Genomic DNA, 15,888 nt, shown 5'->3' with positions numbered 1-15,888 from the left:
TCGATAGCCAAAGTAAGTTGAGCACGCAAGCCAGCAAAATCAATCCCGGAATGGACATAGCAGAATGGATCCCGTTTGCCTAGCCGGGGGAGACGGAAAGCAGCGCCTTGCCGTGGTCCGTCCGCTATCAACCTCAAGTTAGACACATCTAACCACAACTTGACATGATCAGCGGATTTCAGGGCAACTCAAATCAATTAGCATCTCTTGTAGATCAAACACTCGATCTATTTGCTGGACGGGCTGTAGTAATGTGCCTCGGTGTTGTATAGCCGCAATCTCAAAAATTCGTTCTTTAACTAGATTCAAGGCAGAAGAGTAATCCCAGATGATAAGGTGAGGCGAGATCTTCATGAAGATAAGGTAAACACCTATTTCTCCGAGAAACTGGGTCGACATGAAGGATGTCCCTGGTAGACGTTCTAATATGAAACACTCACGCATCACGTTAGTAATGCGTCGCATATGGAGCCACGAAGGATTCCTATGAGGATGCATCTTATACTAAAACTCCGTAATTTAATCCTTTGGTTCACGCATTCTCTTTTTTTTTTTTGTTTTCTTCTTTTTTTAGGGGCGGTTTTTTTCTTGATATCTATCCCCCCAAGGTTTGCCATGGAAATTAAGACCAGCATAACAAGCCATCGGCTGCTAGCAGTAGTGCGATCGACCGTTCACGGACTATTTGCTAGATTGATATCTAGCATATAGGCTGGGTTGGATATCGAAACAGCAACACACGGGGAAATCTCGGCAAATCCAACAGGCGTGCCGTCATGAGGGCAACGCCCCCCCACGTGGCTCAGGGAACATTGATTAAGCTTGAATGGCCTGAAGCTGAACAAAAGCTTCCTGATAGCGGTGTCTTAGTGGCTCACAGGATTGGGTCTTGGAGAAGGGAGGTGTTTTAGTGCCAAATTCTCTTCTTAGAGTGGGCTGTTACCCCAATTGATTAACCTACATTGCTATCAGAAATTTATTGACTTCTATAAACGCTCATCATTCTGCATGTACAATCCTTTGGACGGGTTTGGTGAGCCTTAAGTACCAAATACTTGCAGTTCTCACTCGGGCCAGCTTAAGGGCTAGAGGATTGATGCACCACTGCAATATATGGCTTGGACGGTTGCACTGGAGGGATGGACCCGACTCCAAGCCAGGGATAGTCTCTCTCATGAAGCGTACGAGTCAATTAATCAAGCCCTGGTAATTTTTGGGCTTGTTACGGGCACCTTGTCACTCGTGGTGCATACCTATACGAGTGTATTCATCACCCGACAGTTTGGCATTCATAATGGTGAGCCCAGGACCGGCCGTTGAATGATCGACGGTAATATATTAACAGCTTTCAGTTTTCACGATCCTTGCGTGGGTGAGTATTCTACAAAATGTTATGACACCACTACGAAATAAGCTATAAACTAACCGCAAATATAGATGTTAGCAGTTGCCACGCAGGGTTTAACCCTGTGTAAGTCCTTTCAATTATCTACAACTCTAACAACGGCTCCTAGGAATGTCGGCTAATACGATAAACTAGATGGTTTCGGTGATGGTGGGCTTGGAAAGCACGAAGCTACTCTCTCGGAGAGCGAGTTGGCTAGGTTTACTGTGGTGAGAATGCACCCCACGCCTAGGAAATACCAGGTATTCTAGATTAACACAGTCAAGATAATCTTAGCAATCGTCGTGACGTTCATCCCATTGGTTTGTGTCGCAAAGCTGAGCCTGATCATGCTCTACTATCGCCTGAGTCCCCATGTGAAGCTATGGAGATTCTGCATCTACGGAATCGCGACCCTCATCACCCTACCCTCACTGATACTGGTTTTCCTCTATTTGTTTGGCTGCCAGCCGGTTGCTAAGGCATGGGACTCGACGATTACTGAAGGGCACTGTGTAGACCGCCTCAGTATCATGTTGGCAAGTTCCGTGCTAAACGTTATTACGGATTTCTTGATGATAATCGCCCCGATCCCTTTGATCTGGAAACTAAATATGCGGGTCTGGCAAAAGCTGGGAGTGACTCTGATGTTTTTCTTGGGTGGCATGTGAGTCCCTCCTAGTCCATTGCTACTAATCTCGAAAGAAGCAGAAAGCTGACTATAGCAGCACCATTATTACCAGTATCTTCCGCGCGATCACCGTCGATAACTTGCTTTATGAAGGGGACCATCCCTATCGTATGGCAGTTCCAATCCTATGGGCGTAAGGCTTCCTCTTGGGGTCCATGTAGTAGTTCATCTCTGACATGTTGATAGGAATGCGGAAACTGTTCTTGTCATTATCTGCGACTGTCTTCCCTCACTGCGTCCCTTCCTGCACCGCCATTGCCCTGGAGGCTGTTTCACGGGGTCTGAACCCTCCGGGGTCCCTACCAGTGAGGCACACAATACGAGGCAACATGGGAGAAGCCGCTATTTCGACGATGACATCGAGCTTATTCAGAACGGCTCGAATCCCCCGAGGTCTATGGTTATCACACGGACCGTGGAGATGGAATTACAATACCACAAGGCTGAAGTGGACGCAAAGCTGACAAAACCGTCCCTTCCTTGAAAGTAATGGTACGTGTCTTTCCTTAGCCTAGGTTCAACCTCGTCATGCAGCGAAATGTTGGGAATCTCGCAGGATTTCAAAATGCAGGCTATTCTTTACCAGAAAAACCAATTTACGCAGTTTTCGGCAGACACCAGAAATGAATGAAGTATCGCTTCATAAGAATAAGTATATCCCTCTGAGTGATATAATATAGATTAGACATGACCAGGTACTATACGAGTTTAATTGCTGGATAGAATAAAGCACCATACGATAAATATCATTTTCTTCTCTGGTACTCTCGAAAAGCACCGACAAGCTCAATCCCAAGGCGACCTTTAGACAATTTCAGTCCCGCTCGACTAAAACAGCAATTAGCACTTGAGTCGTGCCTTGGGCTCATCATCTCAACCGACAATACTCCAAAGGGTATGCGGAGAACTTTAGTGGCGCGCGTTTGAACCGTGGACTTGAATATGTACCTGTCCCGGTTTCCACTAGCTTCACAACGACAAATATTAAGGCACAGTTGGAACTCCCGGCATCTGATGCACAAGGCTTGATATACTTTCAATAACTAGTCAAAATCATGGAAACAGGTGCGTGAGTACGCGCAACGTCTTGCCCAGTCAGAGAAGGAAAGCGAATATTTCATGCCACGGAGCGCTTTAAGCCACTACTGCCCTGTCTTATACCTTCCAGCAATGCGGCGTGACCGACTGGGAATCCTGGTACCAGCCTTCTTTACAGATGCAGTGCTCGTGGGACAATGTGATTATTCTAGAAACATCATAGCAAGATCCGCTAATGAAACATCGACCGGTCGACATGGATTGCCTTCTAGTGGGTAGTTGGGATGACCTTCAAGTTCTGCTGTTTTTTTCAAGTCCTACCTTTTCCCTCAGGGCCTTCCTCTCGCAGATAGTAGGGAGAGCTCTATGCAAATGAGTATAAGCCCACTCCCACAACGAAACAAAATATGCAAATTTTGCTTTCAAGGGTGCAGCAAAGAGATGGCTCGGCAACATTTCCCTCTACAGTGGCGATTTAGTAATGTTAAAGAGTTATTCGTGCGACATAGCGTCAAGCCATTAGCATTGGCTGCGAAGCTTGAGCGATCCAGGTTCAACCGCGCAGGCAGTACCTTGGTTTGCGCTTGCTTTTTCTTTCCTCATTCCCCTCGAATGTAACCCTACTCGCCTTGCCTTACGAGAAGTGTGGAGAAGGGAGACCAAATTCCGATGGCGTTTACCCCATGTGGAGACTCCTTGGCAGTCTCTCTCCGGGCGCAAGCCGAAGACCAGAATATGATCTTTTCGCTTCGGAGAACGTACCTGCTGCATTTCAAGCAGATTACCCCCCTGCGTATCACTGTGCGCATCGCATGTATTCTCGGAACAAACATGGCGTTGGTGGCTTTGTGGTGATGGTATACAAAAAGTATCCTCGCGAAAGCTTCACACTCGGTCCGCCCGGCACCCCATTCATATTAGTCACAGTTATACCGGTGGAGACCAGAATGCGGGATATTCGGGGCATATCTATTGATCGGCAAAGGTGCCCTGTATGAAAGAATATCCCGAGCGAAGCAGCCGTCACATGTAATGTGAGAAAAAAAGGTTATAAAAGATGGTCTTGCCTCGCAGGCGTATTTTCAAGTCATACGTCCCCCGACCTTTTTTGGATTGGCGATCTGTTGTAACATACTCGCCATGAAGAACCTTACCTTTGGCGTATACCTCACTGCTCTGGCAGGCGTGGGTTCTGCTGCACCCCATTTTTCGTCCAGTTCGTCGGGCCCTGCATCTGCACCCACTGGTGCTACCTATGCATCGGGCTTTGACATGACCAAAAGCTGGGCCAACCTGAGTCCATACAAGAATGCGGATACTTTCGGTGTTCCCAAGGGTATGCCGCAGGGCTGTGAGCTGTCACAAGTCCATGTGCTTCATCGCCATGCCGAGCGGTTTCCTACCAGCAATCTCTTGGATGGGAGAGGCATGGGAGATTTTGCCTCCAAGTTGGTCAACTATACCAAAGCCAAGCCAGGAAAGATGGTGGCTAAAGGCCCTCTGAAGTTCCTGAACGATTGGGAGTATGTGATTGGAGAAAATACATTGATGGAAAACGGTGCTGCTACTGAAGATGCATCCGGGGCCGACTTTTGGATCAAATACGGCAGGCTGTTATATCGCCCTGGCCGTGATAATGTGGCGGCCTGGAATGAGTCCCTCAATGTCTACCCCAATGGTACAGCACGACCAAAGCCCGTATTCCGTACCACATCCCAGGGGCGAATTTTGGAGAGTGCCCGCTGGTGGCTCAGTAAGCTTTTCAGTCATCCACCACAGGGTAGAATCTATTCAGTCTAACGAGATGAACCAGGTGGTTTCTTTGGCAACAGTGGTGCCAACAGCTCCTATGACCAGTATGATTTGGTTGTCATTCTAGAGACAACAGGTTTTTTCAATAATACTCTGGCTTCTTATGTTTCTTGTCTTGGGGACAAGACTGCCGGGTGAGTAACTCTCAGAGCCCGCTGTCTCCGTAGAGCGCAACTATGGACAGACTAAACTGACTTGCTCCGAACCAGCGATGAGTCTGCCCAGGTATTCATTCCTCGATATACCAAGAACGCTCTCTCCAGGCTGGCCAGTTACCTTCCCGAAGACTTCAATTTGACGGCCTACGATGTGCTTGCAATGCAAAACCTCTGTGTTTATGAGAACACAAGTCTAGGGGGGTCATTCTTCTGCTCCCTGTTCACCGAACAAGAGTGGAAGGACTTCGCCTATAATGTCGACATCCAGTACTATGGCAACTTCGCATTCGGCTCCCCGACTGGCCGTGCCCAAGGCATCGGCTACGTCCTGGAGCTCGCAGCTAGACTCGAAGGAAAGCTGATTCACTCTAGTGACACCAGCATCAACTCTACCTACGATGACAACACCGCCCAGTTCCCCCTGGGCCAGCCATTCTATATGGATATGTCCCATGATGATATCATTCTCTCAGTCATCTCCGCTCTCGGTCTTGAGCACTTCAAGTACGGCCCCCATGGTCTGCCAATCAACATAGACCACGCACCCTCCAACCGGACATTTGCCCTTAATGACCTGACTCCGTTCGGTGCACGATTCATGTCTGAGGTCTGGACTTGTCCCAGCAATGTTTCGTTTGACTCTTTGGATCCGATCCTCTATGTCAACCCTCGCCTAGAGTCCACGCGTAACACCAAGAGATACATCCGCTTTGTGCTTAACAATGCCCCACTACCTCTGGATGGACTGGTCGGATGTGAGGATTCTCAAAATGGTTTCTGCGCGGTCGATGGGTTCTTGAGTGGCGTCCCGACTCTGAAGGAGAATGCCAAGTACCAGGAGGCTTGTTTTGGTGAATATCCCACGGGGAAACAGGTAGAAGATGGTGTGCCATACTCATAGACCCCACTTTTGACGGGGTTGCCTCCATGAGATACTGTTGTTTGAAATTTTACCTCGGTGGCTCCCTATTTAGATTCGAATGTATACAACATAGACGTGTATGAATATGGCAATGTATGTACGAAATTCAGAGTCCAGCTGTCGTGCTGAGAATGCGGAGCAACGTGATCGCCAACATTTAGATTGAATCTTAAAATAAAGCGGATGCAGCATGCCCAAGTCTGATGTGATGGACCTCCTGTCAAGGAATTAGGGAAGCTAGCAGTGATGTCTACAGTGCACCTCAATTTGATACATTCCTGCTTGCATTCCTCTAGGTCTTCTCCTCTTACTGTAATGGTTGTTACTCTTCAGTTCCGTGTGACGAAGGGAGTATATTGCTATACTTTCCATGTTGCTAATTCGTCAACAACTCAATTTTCGCCATCGTCGTGTCAATCACAGCAATGTTTAGCCGCTAACAATTGGTATCAGTCGTCACGGCCAGTAAGGGATGAGGCTTCAATTATATACGTGTCCAAATTGGGTGCAACTCTTCCAATTCTGCACAAATCTCCTCCGGATAGTCCCAGCAGCTCTCTGCCTCACTCATGCCACTCATATTTGGATAGGCCTGTTCACCATCAAAAGTGTGAGCGAGCGGGTACTTGAGGAGTATCATCACACTTCAACTGCACATTCCCGGTAGACATCTCGTTGCAGTTCGGGGGTACACCATATATCTTATATTGCGGTTTTCAAAGGCGCTGGAGGCCTCTGGGGATGCTGAATTTCACCTGCCATGTTCTTGTTGCGTAAATCGACAAGTCTAAACACAAGGGTAGTAGAAAGCCCCAGGTTTAACAATGTAAGGAATTTGATGTCCTCATCCCTTCTCACATGCCCGGTGTCACTGTATCACCCCCTGGTAAATCACTGTGGTACATTCATGATCACCTCGTTCACTTCCGTGAACAGTAGCATTGTACCATGGTTTTCAACCTGGCTACTACAAATGGAGCTCAAACCTTTGAGTGCGACGTTCCTGCAAGAAGCCACTCAAGAATTGCAAAGTATCTGAGCTCGAGGGCATGTCAGGTTCTGATGAGTTCCATACCAGTTGAGGCTGACATTTTTTCAGAAAACGAGCTTTTTTTCTTCCTTCTTCAGACATAAAACATACTCATGCCGCTGTCCCGCATAACCTGTGGCCAGCTAGTACTATTATCGCTACTCAAAGATCGCCCTTGCTTTTCCCAAACTTGCTTGGCTATGTTAAGGGCGAACTTGAAGTTCTGTAACCCACTTGCTTTGAACGACCTATTGAACCAGTTCGTGAACCAGTCTCGTAGGGTTGGGTCCAGCGCTTCACAGGCTGCGACGAATGCAGCCCACAACAAAGGGGCGGTAGGGATATCGCCACGATCACATCGTGACAAAGAGTCTTGAACCTGCCAGACCCTATCTTGCAGTATAGTTGGATCCACATCGTATATTCGCCGGTAGAAGAAGACCAGCAGTGCTTTGTGCAGAGCAAGGACCATATGACTGCTCAGTATAGTGTTGGCCTTAAAAGCACCATTCCCATTCAAGTCGTCGTCTTCATTGTCTTCGCCGTGGAAAGGGGAAGAGGAGGGTCTCCATGTACATATATACCGTTCAAGGCTCCGAGCCCGTGAAGAAAACTGTCTAAAGTCCAGGATACTTGACCCACCGTCTAGATCGGACATGTCTCGCTCATTCCCCAGGCGCGTCACTTGGGACAGCAAGAATAAAAGAGTCTCTGGCATACCAAACACATGAGGGTACATCGTAGAATCCCATCGACCCGGGATCTCAAGGTGGATGTCATTCTCACCCAAATGCTGTTCTTTTAGTTCATTCATTCTCTGATCAAGTCGGCCTTCCCATTGCCGAAGACGAAAAGAGGGACTAGAAGCCACGGACGTAATGGTATCTGGCGATTCATTCATCTCTTGTTGCATACTGGAGCCCCTTACATGCGACACTGATGTGCTCTCATAGAAGATGCGGAGATACACATAACAGTGGTGTAACAGTCGTACTTTCCGTGATTTACGTGTCTTAGGTATACCACGGAAGCGAATCCAATTTTCACAGTCCAGGAGACATCTCCTAATGCGATCTTCATTACCCTGATATGCCTGTTTATCTCCAAGCAGTTGGTTAGTATTGGCTCGCGGTATTTTCCTCTATTTACTTCTATATCAGAAGGGATGCTGATAAGATATCTGGCCACTTACGAAGACGGTGTTCATACACATTAAAGAGATGAGGATGTCTTTGTATTTACTCTTTTTCAGGGTAGCTGACATATCTTGAAGTGCCACCTTGAGATAATTCTGAGCGGAAACAGCGTATGACTCTGATTGCCTTTGCCAGTATTCACGATGCCCTTGCGACGTTGAAACTGCACGCTGCATGTAAGCACCAGTAGCTAGTATTGCATAGAAGATACACAACTGTGCATTACCTGGCTGCTCCCCCATGGTTAACTGAGCGAAAGTCCCCATGGCACTCGGCACGTGAAGAATATGCCAGGGAGACTTTGTGGATTGGACCGGGGAGAATGATGTGACCACCTGGCTTTTATATACTGATAACAGAAAAGGGGCATCCGCCGGAGCCAGATTGGGAATAGTTGGCGTGTACTGGATATGTTGGGACAATGATGGCAGATCCATCAACATTTCTGAGCTCTCAGTCACAGACTGCTGTGATGAACGTTCGTGATTTTCTGTCCCAGTAATGTTGAAGAAGCTTTCCGTTTGGAAGTCGCCTGTGGCATTTACATCTATCCCCCCAAAAAGACATTCCATAAGAGGGTCATTGATCAAGGCTTCCTCGAACGCCGTGTTGAAATCATCTGCGATAGGAACATGCTGATATGATGGAGGCTTTATGGAAGGGCATGTCAGCCCTTCAGTAGGCTCCAGCTCTGGCCGAGGTGCGCGGAAGGCACCAAATGGCCCTAGGTAAGTATCGAAATAGCTATCGGGATGTTGCTCCTGTTCTTCGCACTGATCATCAATCTGAAGCAGCAAAGTGGCTGCGTCATCTGGATTCACGCTGTCTACCAGCTCTTTACTCATCCTCTGCCGCATGTCTTCCGTAAACAAAGGTCGACGGCATCGTGAACCTTGCGTGTCAATTGCATCAAACACGAGCCTAATCTCGTACTTGTCACAGGTCAAGCCCAGATTTCGACACACTAAGCATGAGGGACGACTTTCGTCACATTTTACATGACGGCTACGACATGTGGCACAGCCTCCTAAGGACCTAGGTCGGGTTTTTGACACGGCAGAAGACGCCTTGGTCCCTCGGGAAGCAGTCGCAGCGGTCATTGTGGGTAAACCGTCCGAGCCCATGAGGGTGGAGGTAAGTGACCTCTATCAGTCGCATGGAATTGTGATTGATAAATCTGGAAAGATATACCAGAGGTGAGCATGAGAGACCGATGGGGTATGTGGTACGGGATGACTTGCCTTTTTGAAAGCATCAAAAAGCGGGGGGAGGCCTTCCGAGGATCCACTTTCCCAAGATGAAAAAAAACAAATGGACATCTGATAAGATATCGGTCACGGGTGCGTCAGATAAGAGAAGGCAACCTATGTATAATGTATATGCTATTTATTGAAGATGAATCTGGTTAACAGCAAACTTCTATTTGTAGGTCTTCATAAACTTTCAGTGACGATAGTCATGCAATACGCTTTTTTATCACCTTCTCTTAAAAAATAGACAAAATCCGAGCCTTCACGCAAAGCAACTGTCTAATGACCCCCAGCATACAACAAATCCTCCAAATAGCTTTCATCCTTGTAACATGCATCACCTTCTATGACTTGTCCGGGACTGAAATGCAAAGATAGATAGCCATAATCAGATGTATCTCCATACCAAGCAGCCATCGCCTTCCAGCATGGTCCTGCCGAAACCGCTTCTGAATGATCCATCAAAATCGCGTCACCTTGGCAGGGTTAGTAACTCACTCCATTTCGTTTTTCAAGAAAAGGGGGAAGAGACGAGATTAGGGCTCACCTTCATGATCATTCCTCGTCACTGATTGCCATGTATCACAAAGCCAACGTGACCAGTACAGCGCAGAATAACACAACAATCATCATCACTGGACCTGGCAGGAGTTAGACAGTGCTCCTTAAAGTTCTATCTTAGAACAATACGTACCTCCCCGGCCTGCCCATAAGCTTGTAGCTGGAGATTCAGATGAAGCTGATTTGTCCATGTTTGAGGCAAGAGCTCGGACAAGCTTGTCGCCCATAGATCTCAGAGTGTCGAAATCTGTGATATAAGTTTTATCCATGGCGTTATCAGGAAGAACAGCATCTTTGCCAGTGAAAAGAATATCTTTGCGATTCGTGAGCAGCTCCTTCCCTAAGACGTTAAGCCAACAAGAACACTTACAGGTGACATCTTTCGACGAATGGGCATTGTTCCCCTGTAGATCCTCCTTAGGGAAGCATGTCCTCGCCATCAGCCACGATGCTTCACCAGTAATTTGGGGGTCATCCCCATTAGAGTCGCCAAGGATCCCATAGTACATCTTGCCATTACTGAACATCGTCAATTCAGTAGGTCCCGGCACAAAGGAAGGGAAACATACCAGATCACGGCTGCAAGATTATTTCCTGGCAGAATATCCTTATTTGCAGCCAGAAACCTATCGGGAATCACAATATAAGGCACTGCATATGCAGACAGAGTCCCCCAGTTTGTCTGCGATTGGCCATCTCGATTTCCCTGGGATAAGCATGTCAGAGGATGTACGTGCGTCACAAACTATTTGAAGGCCAATTACCTCGCATTTATGGTTTACTCCATCGCAATCCACATCCATATCAGCCACCCATGAAAGAGCAGCGCCCTAGAGTTAAGGAGGTCAGTAATGTGCCTACTCAGGCGAGGCTCTTAGATTCAACGCACCTCTTTAAAGGAGACCCAGTCGCTGTGTATGGTGGACGTTTCGGAATTACCCAGGCTAAAGGGATATGTTGCGTCCTTCGGAACTACGCTAGCTGCTGCAGCTGCTGCCCGAAGGACTGAGGTCGGCAGCGAGTCTGCTGCCGCAAAATCTGAGGCCGGTGGCCCATGGCTGGGGTTATTAAAAGCCGACATATCGGCTGTCTTACCCAGGCAGAAGCTAGCGAGTGTAAGATAGAGAGTCATGAGACTCGAGGCGCTCTTCGACGCCATCGTTTCGTAGGAGCGGGTGTAAAGTATGCCAGTAGGACAAGATAGAAACGGGGTATAAGAGTTGAAATCCTTGGGGGACAGAGATTAAAGTCTAGTAGAGAAGGATAAGTTACCGTAGATTTTCGTCACTTAGGGTTATGCTTTAATGACCTCAACAGTGTCCAAAGTTCACAGTTCACGCTCGGTATTTCATAATGAACCAACGCTTTGAGGTAACACAAACCCCCTTTCTTTTCGAGTTTTCCTTTTGTCTTCTAGAAGGGAAGAAGATGTGCAGTCATTGTGATTATCATTCTCGGAGTCATCCATCGCCTGACCTTTTCCCATAGGGTAATTCACCAGTCATGCATGACTCTACTAAACTGAACAACTCAAAGACTAGGTACGTACGACGTACCACGTACTATAAACTAAGTTATGTTTGTACATGGACGCAGGAGATTAGTCATGCTCTTTATGTTAGTTATGCTATGTCATATCATGCCAAGAATAACTTAGTTAACTAGTCAACTTAGGTAAGGACTTAACGGACCTCCAGCCCCATTTAACTAACGGATACCTCTTTCTAGGCAGCCTATTTTTTTTTTCGGTGCCTGCGTGTGACAGTGAGAGAGGGGGCTATCAATTAATTTCCTCCACCATGTCCGAAGAATCTTCCCAGACTCGGGTTCGACTTCCCACGAAAATCCTGAGCGAATTGGGACTGCTCTCCCTCTGGAAATCCTCTCTAGATGTGAAATTGCTTTGCGCCCAGCGATTTGTTCGGTTGTTTGCTTATGGTGGCTCAACCCTCATTTTGGCCTCCTATCTGTCCTCATTGGGCATTTCCGATGCCCGTATTGGCCTCTTTATGACCTTAACTCTGGTTGGTGATGTGGTCATTAGCTTCTTCCTGACCCTTTTTGCCGATACAATGGGCCGCAAAGCTGTTCTCCTACTAGGCTCGGTTTTGATGGTAGGTAGTGGTGTCATTTTCGCCTTATTCGACAACTTCTGGATTCTCCTGGCGGCGGCAGTTCTCGGAGTGATCAGTCCAAGGTAAGCCTTCGGACCTTGTTCGAGTTCTGTATCTATATTCTTACGTCGCCCAATAGTGGAAATGAAATTGGACCCTTCCGAGCTGTTGAAGAGTCTACGCTGGCTCACCTCACACCGCATGAATTGCTGAGCGATATATTCGCCTGGTATTCTCTCATTGGCACCGCAGGCACGGCCCTGGGCATGATGGCCTGTGGGTGGGCCATCAATCTACTGCAAGTGAATCGGGGATGGCAATTTATCGCTGCTTGTCAGATGATCTTTTTTGCGTACGCAGCTATTGGTGCTCTCAAATTCATTCTTGCTGCTATTTTGAGTCCGCACGTGGAGGCAGAGAAACAAAAGCCTGTTGAACGGCAGGGTCAGCAAGGCGGTAACGGTGAGACCCAGCCTCTCCTGGGTGGCGGCGAGCAGCCTCCAAAGAAGACTGGCTTCTTCTCTTTCCTAGGTGACAGAGACCTTGTGGCGTTGGTCGTCAGACTCTCCATTCTCTTTGCTCTCGACTCATTCGCGTCGGGCTTGGCATCTATGTATGTACTTCACGGATAGCCGTGCCAGTTCTTTATATTCGGTGCAGAATGCCATGCTAACAGTTGCAGGTCGTGGATGACTTATTTCTTCAAACGCAAATTCTCCCTGCCGGAGGGTGAACTCGGTTCCATCTTCTTTACGACAAGCATCATCGCCGCTGCGTCCATGTTGGTAGCCTCTTCCATTGCCAAGCGCATTGGCAATGTCAAGGTTAGAGCGCCGTACTAGATTATATTATAGGGAAATAATCAAAGCTGATCATAGGATACAGACGATGGTCTTCACTCATCTTCCTTCTGCCATTTGTCTGGCTCTTATTCCGGTTCCGAATATATTACCTCTAGCCCTGACCTTTTTGGTGCTCCGAGCCTGTTCCCAGAACATGGATGTGGCACCGCGCTCGGCTTTCCTCGCTGCAGCGCTTCCCTCGGACAAACGCACCGCCATCATGGGTGCCATCAATGTGGTTAAGACCAGCAGTCAGAGTCTAGGTCCACTCATCACCGGGGTACTATCGAATCATGGTCTATTTGGTCTTTCTTTTACCATTGCGGGTATTTTGAAGGCCATCTATGATATCGGCATGCTACTCAGTTTCGCTGGAACGGAGCCCGTCCGTCGCCAGAGATCTGGCCAGGACGACGCAAGTGCATGAGTTGCACTTGAGCTAAAAGCCCTCCTGTCGTAGGGTGTGTGGATGCAATTGGGCCTCTCGATAAATGCGATAGCTTATATCCGCAGTAAAAAGTAGAAACAGACGAAAGAAGAGCTTAGATAGTGCTCTTTATTGTTTTTCCCTTCCCCGCCTTGTTTTACCATGGGGGCACACCCCGAACCAGCATTATAACAATAGCAAAGCCCAGAAATATGGCTGTATATATGTTACTAATGTCTTGCTAAAAAGAAAAAAAAAACGTTGGCCCCTTGCACATCCCTCCAAACAGACTCCACTTACAACCCTCGATGTGATCTTTTAAATCAGCTATCTTATTTATTGATTGATTGCGAGTACTCAGTCACACCAAATTCACCTCCAACAATATATTTGGAATTACAGTACTATTCGCAGGCATTGAGTACGTGAGATTCCAGTACATGAAGTCACTAGGAGTATATTAGCCTCTGCAGGTCAAGTTCAGGTCGTCAGAAAACATACTTTATGGTGGCATCGCTTGCACTATATGATACCCTCAGCTTCGGGTCAAAAGTTCCGGACACTCTGACATTCAATCCTACAAGATCTTCCCAGCCTGCAACATCTTTCTTCTGGGTAAAAGGAGAGACTAGGAATTGGAATTGAGAGTCTGACGTCCCCTGGGGATAAGTTAGGTTAAGATAACCCGGTCCAACGACGGCGTCGAGAGCCTGTTCTGTCGCATATAACTATAAGATGTTAGGCAGTCCTTTGACGCTACCTAAGTAGGGGGTGTGCGCATACTGTAATCCAACCAACTCCAGCTCCAGTATCCCACTGGACCACCGCCGAGTTAAATGTAGACGGATTCATAGCCGGCCCGCCTATAACAGTCTCGTTGAAACTTTCTGCTCCGATGCTTATCTTTTCGCCTAACCACGCACTGATATTCCGGGGAACATAGTCGTAGGGGATTGACTGTGCCGACGTGCTGACCATGTGCTCTCCAGGGAAGGTCCTTAGAGCATCTACTGCCGTAGCGGGGACCAAGGAGTTATGGAAGCTCGAGAGTATAGCCACAAGCGGAGAAATGGCAAAATCAGCGTTATGAGACATCATATAGACCTATTCGAATTAGCCTCGAGAAGACCGATTGTATAACAAGCATCTTATACCTTATCAATAACAGGTGAAGTTTCCTTCCCAACAAGGGTCCAGATATGCGCAGACATGATTCCGAAATACTTCTGCATGTCGAATCCATAAGAGCGGTCCCATGGACCCGCAAGATTCTTGAGCTCTGCGTGATATAGTTGAGCGATATTACTCCATGTAGCTTGCAGTATTGTCTTTCCTTTTGCTTTCATCACTGAACTCTCTGCGGCGTACTTTGTCCACATCGTCAGCGCAATCAGGGAGACGCCAGTATACGTTGCGCTGTTGAACTCTGACAGAGTGTTCGCTCGGTCAAAAAGACCAATAACCTCATTCGCATAGTTTTCACCGGCCAGCGTCATGTTGGCATCTGCGTATTTCTCGCCGGTCCAACCACTCACAATGGCTCTCATTAATGCCTTCAGGACCAGTTATCAGACATTACACTACACGAAGCCAAGCCGTCCGTCTCTTACCGGGTTAGTATACGAGGGATACAGGTTGTCCCCGTCGACTCCTCCAACTCGATAAGCATCTCCAATGGTGCTATTGTAGAGGGATTCGAGCATAAGTTGGGTTACACTCGGGTTGATCAGATGGGGAAACTCCTCCAAGGCGATGATAAAGGCCGTCCCGATAAAGCCTCTCCAGTTGGGATCCCAAGTGTCATAGAGGCTCGACTGATACGCCGAAGTACCCACGGTGGGTTCCTCGGGGTACACGGGGTAATCCCCATACCTGTACAGGTGAGCGGACATCCGACACTTTACGTTCAAACACAAGCCCACCATTGATCTGCAGGGTCCTTGAATTGCATTTCGATTACATTCTGGATGATTGCCATCGCCTGCGCCACGTCATCATCCTGGTTCCGAGCTAACAATCCCACTGCGTACCAGACGGACGTCCTTGTGTCGTGACGCAAAGCTGTAGTCGCACTAGGGCTGAAGACATACGCAGCTTTCGGGTCATATATTCGATCTAAATAGTCCATCGATTCTGAAAAGAGCTGGCATGCGTCTTTGGACCACGGGCCAGGGCACAAGCTCCCCGAGACAGTCGTGGCACATGCGACAAGTGCTAGGGCTTTGCAAACGATCGATCTCATATTCAACAACATCATCTTTCTTTCTTCTTTTTTGTTTCGGGTCAAACGCGCGCAAGGGGTGTTTTTTTTAAGAAAAAAATATCTCAATGGGACAATTGGGCCGAGTTATAAATATGTGTGTCCATTTCCACGGTAGGTGGGTCAGGATGTTGGCTCTATTAGACGGTGGGAAAAGTGCTTTCCCAAACACACAGTCCCTTCCTTTTGTCTGCGGGGTGGGA

General features: G+C 47.7%; 6 protein-coding genes across 6 annotated transcripts; 3 read left to right on the top strand and 3 right to left on the bottom strand.

Annotated features, from left to right (window-relative positions):
* Positions 1-1,734: 1,734 nt before the first annotated feature.
* Positions 1,735-2,212, top strand: AO090124000062 (uncharacterized protein; the record flags this gene model as incomplete). The annotated part of the gene is made up of 2 exons (XM_001823692.3): positions 1,735-2,051; positions 2,113-2,212. 2 exons carry the CDS (start codon positions 1,735-1,737, stop codon positions 2,210-2,212), a joined length of 417 nt encoding a protein of 138 aa, XP_001823744.3.
* Positions 2,213-4,253: 2,041 nt separating this feature from the next.
* Positions 4,254-5,984, top strand: AO090124000063 (histidine phosphatase family protein; the record flags this gene model as incomplete). Its single annotated transcript, XM_001823693.3, has 3 exons — positions 4,254-4,866; positions 4,927-5,059; positions 5,135-5,984. 3 exons carry the CDS (start codon positions 4,254-4,256, stop codon positions 5,982-5,984), a joined length of 1,596 nt encoding a protein of 531 aa, XP_001823745.1.
* A 912-nt stretch (positions 5,985-6,896) lies between these two features.
* AO090124000064 (fungal specific transcription factor domain-containing protein) lies at positions 6,897-9,076 on the bottom strand (the record flags this gene model as incomplete). Its single annotated transcript, XM_023237526.1, has 4 exons — positions 6,897-7,021; positions 7,081-7,089; positions 7,147-8,176; positions 8,228-9,076. 4 exons carry the CDS (start codon positions 9,074-9,076, stop codon positions 6,897-6,899), a joined length of 2,013 nt encoding a protein of 670 aa, XP_023092369.1.
* Positions 9,077-9,760: 684 nt separating this feature from the next.
* Positions 9,761-11,201, bottom strand: AO090124000065 (glycoside hydrolase family 75 protein; the record flags this gene model as incomplete). The annotated part of the gene is made up of 6 exons (XM_023237525.1): positions 9,761-9,797; positions 9,888-9,957; positions 10,029-10,049; positions 10,176-10,561; positions 10,612-10,787; positions 10,932-11,201. The coding sequence occupies 6 exons, from the start codon at positions 11,199-11,201 to the stop codon at positions 9,761-9,763; spliced, it is 960 nt and encodes a 319-aa protein (XP_023092370.1).
* Positions 11,202-11,841: 640 nt separating this feature from the next.
* AO090124000066 (putative MFS transporter) lies at positions 11,842-13,425 on the top strand (the record flags this gene model as incomplete). The annotated part of the gene is made up of 4 exons (XM_001823696.1): positions 11,842-12,239; positions 12,296-12,769; positions 12,839-12,980; positions 13,042-13,425. The coding sequence occupies 4 exons, from the start codon at positions 11,842-11,844 to the stop codon at positions 13,423-13,425; spliced, it is 1,398 nt and encodes a 465-aa protein (XP_001823748.1).
* A 361-nt stretch (positions 13,426-13,786) lies between these two features.
* On the bottom strand, positions 13,787-15,553 carry AO090124000067 (uncharacterized protein; the record flags this gene model as incomplete). The annotated part of the gene is made up of 6 exons (XM_001823697.3): positions 13,787-13,874; positions 13,927-14,153; positions 14,209-14,529; positions 14,580-14,978; positions 15,036-15,297; positions 15,348-15,553. 6 exons carry the CDS (start codon positions 15,551-15,553, stop codon positions 13,787-13,789), a joined length of 1,503 nt encoding a protein of 500 aa, XP_001823749.3.
* Between the last annotated feature and the right edge of the window lie 335 nt (positions 15,554-15,888).

The sequence above is a fragment of the Aspergillus oryzae genome, chromosome 5 (assembly GCF_000184455.2).
Source record: "Aspergillus oryzae RIB40 DNA, chromosome 5".
NCBI classification, from domain to species: domain Eukaryota; kingdom Fungi; phylum Ascomycota; class Eurotiomycetes; order Eurotiales; family Aspergillaceae; genus Aspergillus; species Aspergillus oryzae.
Note: the sequence above shows the minus strand (reverse complement) of the source record. Positions and strands in the feature narration are given on the sequence as shown.